This window comes from Trachurus japonicus, chromosome 4 (assembly GCF_045865225.1).
Source record: "Trachurus japonicus isolate A0001 chromosome 4, Traja_1.0".
Lineage (NCBI taxonomy): Eukaryota > Metazoa > Chordata > Actinopteri > Carangiformes > Carangidae > Trachurus > Trachurus japonicus.
This window is the reverse complement of record NC_140910.1, coordinates 22,545,306-22,556,257: the sequence shown is the minus strand read 5'-3', so window position 1 is coordinate 22,556,257 and position 10,952 is coordinate 22,545,306. Positions and strand designations below refer to the sequence as shown.

Here is a 10,952-nt window from a genome sequence, read left to right as displayed (position 1 = left end):
GTCTAATTTAATTTTTTTTTTTTTTTCCAGTTTACTGCACTTTGTATGAAATTACCTGGAAAATAAAAACAATTCATGGCTGTATATGTACTTTTTTTTTTTTTTTAAACTGTATTGTCTCTCAAGAAGTAACTCCACATACAGTATACACACATACGCACTAGTCAAAACTTTGGACACAGTGGTTTCTCTTTATTTTCATTAGGCCTACTTTCTACGTTGTAGATTCAAACTGAAGACATCAAAACGAAGGAACACATATGCAAATATGTAGTAAACAAAAAAGTGTTCAACAAAGCAATATATGTTTTATATTTTTTGATGGCAGCTTTGGACATTCTTGGCATTCTGTTATCAGGTTCATGAGGCTGTCACCTGATGGTTTTCTAACTGAAGTTGGAGTTCCCTGTGCACTTGTTGGCTGTTTTGCCCTTCAGCATCTCAGTCGGCTTTACTGTAAGTCAGGTGACAAATAACACTTTGGTTTTAATTAACACGTTTGTGTTTACAAAATAACTCCATAATGTGTTCCTTCATAGTTTTGATGTCTCCAGTATGAACCTACAATGTAGAAAGTGATAAAAATAAAGAAAAACCTTTGAATGAGACGGTGTGTCCAAACTTTTGACTGGTAGTGTATGAGGGGAAAACAAAACCATAGCTGAATACAAACAAGGATAAGCATGTACAACATACAATCATAAACATGCCAGGGGTTTAAGGGTGACAACAAGACAAAGAAAAATACTTAGCCTATTCATTGAATATGTTGTAAAGCTTACAAAGATCATGTTTAACAGCTTTTTTTTAAAAAAAAAATGTCACAATGTTAACTATGCAGACAGACAGTTCTAGAAAATGTGGCTTCTTGCCTGAAAATTTAGATCTGTGTATGTAAAATGAATCAAGTAAAACTGAGAATGCATAAATGAAACTGGGGGAAAATATGAAAGCTGCGCAGTAAATTGTTAAGAGGTGCTTGAAGTGGATTCCAGTGCTTTCCAAACCGGAAAGGGCATCACTTAAAAAAAAAAAGTCCCGAGTGATTCCTCTTCTCACACACACGATCTTCGTTCGAGTGATTCCTCCTCTCACACACACGATCTTCGCTGCAACTCTCCTGACAGCAGCTTGCGAGCAGCAACTCCTCAACGCTCCCAAAACAAGTGAGTTGACAGCTTTATTAGCGACACCCTTGTTTATTCCAGTGTTACATTTACATCATGTAGGAAGAGAAACGTTGCTTTCCTTCTTGTCTCTCGTCATTTTTCCTTTTCGGGAGCCGGGGCGGGGTGTCGCTGTCGCTGTTAGCTGAGAGCGGACAGACTGTTTTGGACTTTGAGCTAGGTTAGCGTTAGCCACACTTAGCTTCAGCTCGCAGGTCCAGCCTTTACCCACACAGAGGTACTTCCTGTTTAGCCTATGTTCACCTGTTGTGACAGCTAGCTCCTTGGCAAAGCGTCTACTTTTACAAACACATATTAGTGTTATTATCATTCCCTGTGTTGAATAAAAAGCTGTGGTGACCGTACGGGTAAGTTAGCCTTAGTTAGCTAGCTAATTCTTTGCTTTGCCTGTGTGTATGTGTTTGTGTGTGTTCAGCCTCGCAAGTCTGCTGGGTGTGTGTGTTTCACCACACAACACCGTGGCAATTTAATTTAACCTACTAAACATCCATTAAGAGCTGTCGTAAAGAGAATACGCTGTCATTAAAACCTAGCCTGCTGTACAGTAAGATGCTGTGAGACACTGCTGTGGTGTGTGATCCATCCAGGCCTGCGGACACCAGCCAGAGGAGCATTATCAATTTACTGCAGCAATTATTAAGGAAACCAATTCGTACACAGCTTAAGACTAGATATTCAATTGACTTTTCAACCGCAAAGTTATTATTTACACGCATAAATTACTACCTACTCACGTGGAAGTCAGAGCATCAACACCTGTAATAATGATGCCATCAGCTGACACCTTGGCACTGAGCCATTTTTACACTGTACTATTGTCTAATATAGGAATGGCCCACACCTGTTTTACTTGATCTGTTTTTTGTTCTGTTTCAAATATGAAACTGAGTTTTATTCGACCTCAGCACTCACAGCTGTGTTGTAGTAGACGATATACCCATTCATCTGCTCAGTAACATCACCACATCTGCTTGTCATGCTGTCACAGCATTTGCTTCACTGACCTGAGACTCAATATTCACAAGTCATAACACAAGTACGGCTGGGTGATATAACCGAAACTGTCACTGTGGTTCTCAACTTTGCTGATGTGTGATGCTATTTTGGACATGACACTTGGCGCTAAATGATCATGCAGCACATCGAGTCCCTTCCACCTCTGTAAAAAAAAAAAAATAGAACAGATAGATGTACTATTATTTTTGTCTGGCTGTTGCATAACTCATAATATTGTTATGTTATTGCATAAGTATAAGTTATTACAGTATAAGTTCCACATTATTGGTTTGCTTTTGAAGTCTTGGTTTCACTTGGTTTGTGAATGTGCAAGCTTCTCTGGTCAATATTTGTCATATTTTAGGGAAAGTAGCTGATGCATTAAGATATGAAAGGACTGTATTATGGAGATAGACTGGCAACAATTTGACTATGAAGCCTGTAAATACATGGCTACCTGAGAGTGGATTGTGGTTGTAGGTTCTGAGCCAAGACGAATAAACAGGTAGTAGTCTGATGTAGGCCAGGCTTTGGCGTTGGCACCACAACAAAGTAGCCTTTTGTGTCTCAACAGAGAGGTGTTCTTCGACATGAAGGAGTTAGAAAACAAACAAGTACAGCAGGAATAATTAGCCTGCAACACAAATAATTGTTCCTGCGTAGGAATAATTAGTCTGCATTTCCCCTTGATTCATCAGATTAACTGAACTTTGACTCACAGAGCTTTGTGTCATCATCGTTGAAATACCAAAACAATGGGAAACGGCTCAGCAGCCCTGTTTGGAAATGAGGAAAAACAAACACTTAAATTAAAAAAGGATGCTATAAATAAGAAAACAAATAGATAAGTGAAATGAATAGTCTTGTTAAAGTCTTTTATGCAGCACTGTGCATTAGGCTACAGGTTGTCTCCCTCAGGTTTAAGAGCAGTTGATTCATGTACAATAACGACCGTGGCTTTACACCAAACGGGAATAACAGGTGTTATTATTCAGCCACACTCTGTTGGTGGAGCTGGTTTCTGTCTCTGTAAACTATTTTTTTTTATGTTTGTTGTGAGACTGAGTTGGGTCACCTGGCTTCAGGCTTGTTCAGGTGTTTGGACAGGCTGAGTTTTCTTTTTGGCATGATGTGTGATTACTGGATTCCCAGGAACATTTATGCCTACAGGGGATTTAACTCCCACCCCTGGCAGTGCTGATTCACACCCATACCGCAGCATGAAGGCACAGCAAAAGATAGCAGCATAACAGATTACCTGGAATTAGAAAGGATTTGATTACTTCATAGTTGGAGACAGTGGTCTGCATTGGCAAATGTTGCTGCTTAAGTTGATCATGCCAAGGCGTTAGTATGTTCAGCCCCAGGCTAACCCTAACAGTGTTCCCATCCTTTGTAAGTGTTGAATAGGTTTGTCATACTGCAATGACAGGTCTGTCCAGTGTGATTATGCCCCATAATAACCCAGTTGAATTGAAAACAGGAAAGCTGCAGTCACCAGGTCCAGGCTCAGGGCTACAGACTTACTTTTTTAATTACTAGGAGCACAGTGGCCCCTTAACTTAAATTTTAGGAGTGCGAACAGAAAATTTAGGGGCGCACACTGTAAATCGGCTTGCAAAGCAAATATTCACATTTCCATTTCATCCATGATCCTCACAGACATTGGCCTGACACCTGTAATGACAGATACCTGAGTCTTTGAGTCTCCTCTTCCCAGTTTAATCAGTGTTACAAAATAAACCCAGCAAATTTACTGGTTGCGCATGTGCAAGTAGATAAAAAAATGTACTTGCACTGTCTCAAATTGTAGGGGTGACATGCCCCATTCAGGGGCAGTCTGGAGCCCTGAGGTTGGGCACCCTAACTTCAAACTACTTTATTTGTCATTGCCACAAGAACAACAAGACATACAAGGCAAGACAGCTCCAGATATTAAAACTATCCTAACAATCAAGTGCTACAGCCATGATGGTAAATATGCAATGAGAAGTAGTGCAATAAATAGTGGAAAGCTGGTATTCTGGAGGTGTGTGCTTTGATGGATGTGAACCTCTTCCCTGAAGGGAGCTGCTGGAGCAGGTGATGGGCAGGGTGAGAAGAGTCTGTGAGGATGCGATGTGAGCGTTGTGGGAGGTGGAGGTGGAGATGTAGTAGATGTCAGGCAGCTCAGCACCGATGATCCTCCCAGCTGTTTTGATGTGATCCTCTGGATGTCTGGCTGCTCTGCCTTGGTGCAGCTGAAGAACCAACACACCAGGTCAGGCAGTACAGTCAAGACACTTTTGCACAGCGATACAAGTTGACCAGCAGCCTCTGTGCTAGATGTCCTCCTCTCAGTTTTTAGACGTTGCTGGCTGGGTTTTCCCAATGACAGAGGCTGTGTTGACTCCTCTGTTACTGTCAGGCACAGGTGATTTCCTGAAGCTTGTAACCATCTCCTTTGTCTTTTTGATGTTCAGACTGTTGACGCTCAGAGCGCCGGACTGCCAGATTCTCCACTTCTTGCTTATAAGCAGACTCATCGTTGTTAGAGATGAGGCCAAGCACTGTGGTGTCGTCTGCAAATGTAAAGGTGTAGTTCGTTGGGCAGGAGGAAGGACATAGTGTATAACGGACTGGGCAATGCAACCTTGTGGGGAACCAGTGGTCAGAGTTGAAGAGCAGTGCACAGTGAGAAGTTTGGGGATATGTTTGCATGGTGGGATTGTATTGAAAGCGGAGTCAACAAAGCGTATGTGTTATTTAGCTGCAGGTGCTCCGGTGCAGTGTGGAGCAGCAGGGTTGCTGTATCCTCTGTGGACCTGTCCATCTTCATTGCAAAGTCAGTGCAGTCATGAAGCAGATGTATCAGCCCTCAGCAGCTGAAAGAGGTTAAAAGGAGACGTTTGTCCCAGTCACTCAACCCTGAAGTGAAGTGTCACAAGTTTGTTAACATCGTGCATATTTCACCCAGCATCATCATGCACTATATATGAAATCATAAATTTTGGATTGACACACTGACAGACTTGTATGTGTGCTTGTATGGCTTCCTGTGGAGTTTACTCCTCTCTGACTCTCAAAACAGGGATTGCAGTGTTTTTGATTTCACGCGTCTGACTACTGTTGTATCTGTGTGATTTTTACAGAGGGGCATGATGATGACGATGACGATGACAACACACACAGAAACACATGCACCCATACATACGTAATGTAGCTACTAGCTGGGTAGCCCGGCAGCGCCTGTGGTTGTTGTGCCGTCTGTCTGCACCACCGGACACTCACAGTTTCCATGTGGGCAGTGGTTTGGTAGCGAGGCTGCCAACTGGGACTGTACTGGAGGAGTGGACTGGTAATAACTGGGTGCTGCTTTACTGTTAATGTTTTAAGTTCAAACCAGAGAGGAAGAGACTGTTCAGCCACCCAAAGACAGGAAGAATTGGAGAGAGCAGAAGTGGTCTACTCTGGATGAATACTGTCACTGTTTTTAATGACCACTCAGCTGTAAAATTAGTCATCAGTGGATAAATCAGTCAAAGTCCCTACTACCATATTGTTTACTTAGTTGTTAGCATTTGAAAAGCTTTGGTCTCAGTTTGGCTGCTTATTTCCCTTTTATTGAAACTAAGAATTTTATCACATGCGGTTTTAGTTCACTTTTTTTTTTATCATGGAAAGTACGCGGTGAATTTCTGTACTGTTGTTTTTATGAGGGTGTTGTGTGTGCGTGTTTTGTTCTTACAATGTGAGCATTATTGTGATTAAAAAGCACTTTTGTGAGGCTGAGGTGTGTGTACAGTACATGACACATCAGATCCTGTCCAACCGTACAAGAGCAGACATGAGATCCGGTTGAATTTAGCTTTTAAATGACATAATATCCCAGCATGCACAGTCACTATCTGTGTTTTTCATCTGGGTTCCTTCTCGTTGCAGCTCTTTGCAGCTAAGTGAATCAGTGGGAGTGTTCACTTTTCTGCTTCATGCTGTGCTTCGTGTAATTGAATAAGTGTGATTGGAGCACATGATACTGCTCCTTCCCCCCCGTGTGTGACTGTGTGCATGTATGAATATAATTTGCCTGGGTTAAGTGTGTATGAATGCCTTTTGTTTGCATGTAATCATGTCTCTGTGTGTGAATGAATGCCCCCTTCTTACTTTTGTTCTCAACTCTGTGTGTGTGTTTCCCCATGGTATCAACATAACCTCTGCATATCTCAAATCCAGCTGTTTGGTAGCTGCTTCAGCTGTACCACATTTGTGAAAATGCTGCTAATGAACCTTTAAAAAAAACTAAACAAAACAATTTATATAACAACATTTTAAAGTCACTGAGGCAGGCTAACCCAAGGTCCTTATTGTTCTGTTTCACACTAAATACATGATGAAAACATTTACAGTTGAGGCTGGATCAATTATGTGAGCCCTTATCCTGGTGTAGAGAGGCCGAGATGAAATATCTGGCTCTATTCACCTTCTTCAAAGGTATGGTGAAAAGAAAAAGTCCAAAGAGGTCAAACTCCAGCAACATGAAGTTAATTATCCAGTGTTCTAATGAATGGTTGAAAGTAAAGTGTTGCAGGAGTTTGAACCCCTATTTTAATGACATGTGCTACCAGGAGTCAGGTGTTATCAAACCTGATAATATGACATATTGTAAAGATAAAAGACCGGATAAATAAAAGAAATCAATGTTAAAAACACAGACGTATGATTTGAACTATTTATCTGCATAAACCTGAAATTTTCACATAACCGACGACTCTCAGCATCATCAAAGAGTGAAAAGAGTTCCTAGGTTTCTCATGGCATCGTACAGGATAAAGTGTGGGTGGCTGTGTCAGAAGAAGTTGGGTGATACATCAAAGTAATTCTAATAAAGAGTGACTTGAAACAAAGAGAATGATCCTGATGGAAAAGCCCAGTGAGAGCGCTGACCTCCTTAACCCAGTGAAGGAGCTCTGAAATGAGTTGAAGAGAAGAGGCACCCTTAAAATATGACAGAGCTGAAGCTGTTCTCCAAGAGAGAGTGGTGTGAATGGCTCCTGAACATTGTGCAGCTGCAGGAAGCGCTTGTTTAAAGTTATTAGCACCAAAGGAGGTTTGACTAGTTATTATAACCAAGGGCTCCATATCACAAAATGCTCCAGTGAAGGTAGTTTTACTGTAAACAATGTATTGCTGTGCCAATAGGGGCCAATACAGCAGCAGACTGTTCAACTACTGCTGGTGTTATAATACCACTGAAGCGTGAGTAGTATTTCACTTAGTCATTTAATGGCCACAAAGTTCTGCATCAGAAGTATGTTGAAAGTGGAACCATCATCCACAACAGTGATTAAAGGAAGCTCTCTGACCTCATTTTGCCACCAGCTCAGCCTGTCAGACACTGTGACTGGCAAATCCCTGAGTGATCAGGAAGAGACTTAATTACACTCTTAAGCACTGAAAACAATTTTAGGAATTGTGAAACATTAGATTTGTGGTTAGGTCGACAATTTGTCCTCATGTCTGGGCTGGTTTGATTACTGTTAACTCAAAGACGACAGGATGGTTAAACTAACTTCAGCGCAGAGTCACAACTTTTGTGGTTGAGTTGTCCAACATGTTTCTGGCATGTATTAACTACTGGAAGAGTCCATTGTGGTTTTGTTGTTGTCTTATACATAACAGTAGCAACACCTTGATTGTAACCTGTTAAAACCTTGATTTACTTAACAGAAAAAACATACATGCACCCGGCCCTGAGGAGAAGTAGCTGTTCAATTAAGTGCTGTCAATGACCTGAATAATGAACAGTCTTAATGCTGCTCCATTTGTTGTGCATGCAGGCTGCCTACAGAGCTGGGCACACAGGAGAGGGAAGGGGGAGAGCTTTAACCCTGGTCTCCCCAGCCGACCCTGAATAAACCAGCCAGCCATGGATGACATCTCCTCACTGGGAAAAGTCAGCAGCTCTACCGAGTCCGTGGCCACCGTCACCAGTGAGGAGTTTGTTCTGGTTCAGTCCAGTGCTGCTGGATCGCCGCAGGGCTCTGAGGGTAAACCAAGACTCAAGGTCAGAACCACAGATGGACACAACATGTCAGAGCACTAAAGTCTTTTGAATGCTGAGGGTCAAATTGGGAGTTTAAGAAGGTCAAAGGCAGCAGCTTAAACATATTTTCCCCCCATTGAGCTCCTGCAGGATTTGATAATGTACCTCCCTACCTGTTTACTCAGCCAAATCTGTCACTGGCTACCACTGTTTTGGCCCATTAGATCATCAATGGGTGTAATTTAAAAAAAAAAAAAAAGATTTTTGTGTGTGATTACAGCTTAAGAAAGCATGATGAGAGCAAGTGGGGAAAAAAAGGTGCTTGACTAGGTCTTGCCAAAGGATTGAGTCAGCCCAGGAAGCTCCAGTCTGTCTTCATCTGCCTTAATGTTTCCTTTTCCTCACCGTGTTTCTCGTCGTGTCTGCTGTTTTTACTGTCTTAGATGTCCTGGAATGGAAGTGAGCAGCTGGAAAAAGCTATGGAGGAGGTACTGGATGATAATGATGATGAGGTGAAGGTGGAGAAGAGCAGTGTGGAAAAGATGGAGAAGCACAAGGAGCCAGAGAGCCAAGTCCAGGAAGCCCGACCTCCAGGTATATTGTCTGGTATATTACGGTCTCTGCATCCATGTTGTTGTAGGTTCAAATCTTTAAAGCAACTGACCACTGTCACTATAACTTAATAGTGACGTAAATTGTTAATATTTTGGTGATCTTGGCTTTTAGTAGGTGGGACAACAAAATACAGCAAATGGAGGACTTTATGAATCAGTCTGGTTAAAATTGAAAGCCTCCAGCCATAGTGGAAAAATGCTGCAAACAAGAGTATATCTTGCTCTCATTCTGCATAAGGTTACAGCTCATGACACTGGTACAGTTGAGACATCTGAGCAAAAACTCAGATATAATTGAGTTTATTTGTATAGTGGAGTGTTTGTTTGGCCTATTTCTTGTTGATACCAGAGTGGACATACCAACGTGTAACACATAATTGATGAATAAATGTCTGAGACTGACCTCATTCAGATGCGTGCAAGTCACTGACATAACAAAATCAGTCTACCTTTGCCATATCACGTTGGCAGGGCTGGTATCTGAACTCAATGCCACTGGGTTAACTGCTCTTTGTATCAACAAGGACAGGTTGGTCGAGGCAGCTCAACAAACATGAGTGCAAAAACAACACTGAGGTTGACATACTGCACGGTTTGCCTCCGTGGCACATGCACGGCATGAGCACCACCTAGGTTACAACTTCAGGCTCCACTCCCTCTGGGGCCTCACATTATTAAACTGTGCTAATGGTGAAATTATATTCCATTATCTGGGCTTTATGTCACATGACCACCACATGTTAATTATGCTAAAGAATTTGAGATCCTATGTTAATTCACTGGATGCAAAAACAGAAATGTGGATGTCTATGATGTGATTATCTCTATTACTATTATAAGTAGTAGTTTTCATGTGGAAACAACAGAGCTTTACCTTTTTAGTTGCATCTTAGGGACACTTCCTGCACTTAGGGACACTTAGGTATCCAAAGATGGTGTTGAACCCCTCCCTACACACTTTCAGAGGAAATGAAAATGAAATTAAGAGAAAAGACATCTGTCACAGAGGAAGGAAACTTGCATTCTCTCCTCAGACAGACAGGCATAAATTCACTGTTGCAAAAATGAAGTTTAGAAAAAAACGAACTGCAAAAAGCCAAGGTAAGTCCAAACTTTTGCAAAGTACTGTATAATTGTTTTTAGACATGCAGTATGTGGTGTAAAACAGATTTGTTAAAAATAAGCAGGAAAAAGATGAAAAGTTGTTGGTGTTTGATCATTTTAATTTTATACAGTAAATGCCTTAGGTGGGTCAGATGTAGTTAAATCTTTCTGTACAGACAAACTTTGGTCAACGCTGTAAAATGTATTTTGAAGTCAAGACGTTATTTATTTATTGACTTGCACCTTCACATCTTCTGTGTTACCTGCATTTCGTGCTGAACGATACACAACTGCATAGTGAGCTAAGAGGAAATGGTTAGTGTGTGGTAGATTAGCAGCCACTCAGCAGTGGACGTCCAGCTGCTGCTCATTGTTCTACTTCCTGTTGTCGAAGTGTGAAAGTTCCAGGTCAAAGGCCACTTCAGAAAAGACCCCCCCCCCCCCACCCGCACACACACACACACCACAACTTCCCCCGTTGTCATTCTGTCTGTTACTGTCTCTCTCCTTAAATGCACCAGTCTATTGTGCAGCAGTTACATCACAGGATCCAAAACATTTCATTTTCTCATTATGCTTTGATGTTATGCCACATTCATGGTACTGTATGTTGTTACCTTACTATTAGTCAGGTTCACTGTGTACTTTTGTGGGAATTTTTTGGGTATTTGTTGACCTATACATTTTTGGAATCTGCAGACCTTGGAGAATCCAAAAACCAATGTTGCCACTTACACAGACACCTGTATGGCGGTCATTTTGGAATTTCAAAATGGGCACCATAAAATACAGAATTTCAGTTATCCAGATCTGGACTTGCACTGGGTTAGCCCCTCAGCCCCCTCAAAGTTTTATATTGAGATCCATTTTCTGTTTGATAAATCTGTTAATTGGTGAAGATTGCTTCAGTTGCTTCAATGAAATTCGAGTTTTTAAGTTTTCTGTGCTGACCGAGTCCTGACTGTTACCAGCCTATGGTGTAATAAATATAACATTTATGTACGGATTATAGTTTTAATTTACCTTTGT

The 10,952-nt window shown here is 41.5% G+C and overlaps 1 protein-coding gene across 3 annotated transcripts in view; it reads left to right on the top strand.

Moving 5' to 3' along the window:
• The first annotated feature begins 1,062 nt into the window (after positions 1–1,062).
• The window catches only part of rabgap1l (RAB GTPase activating protein 1-like), a 120,600-nt gene continuing 110,710 nt past the window's right edge, over positions 1,063–10,952 (top strand). Inside the window, exons 1-3 of one of the 3 annotated variants that reach the window (XM_085774745.1) lie at positions 1,063–1,166; positions 8,000–8,226; positions 8,649–8,811. In XM_085774745.1, coding sequence (XP_085630871.1) covers positions 8,089–8,226; positions 8,649–8,811 — 301 coding nt within the window. In that variant the 5' untranslated portion in view covers positions 1,063–1,166; positions 8,000–8,088. Of the gene's footprint in view, positions 1,535–7,999; positions 8,227–8,648; positions 8,812–10,952 lie in introns of all 3 variants that reach the window. The other 2 variants (XM_085774746.1, XM_085774747.1) reach the window with 2 other exon arrangements.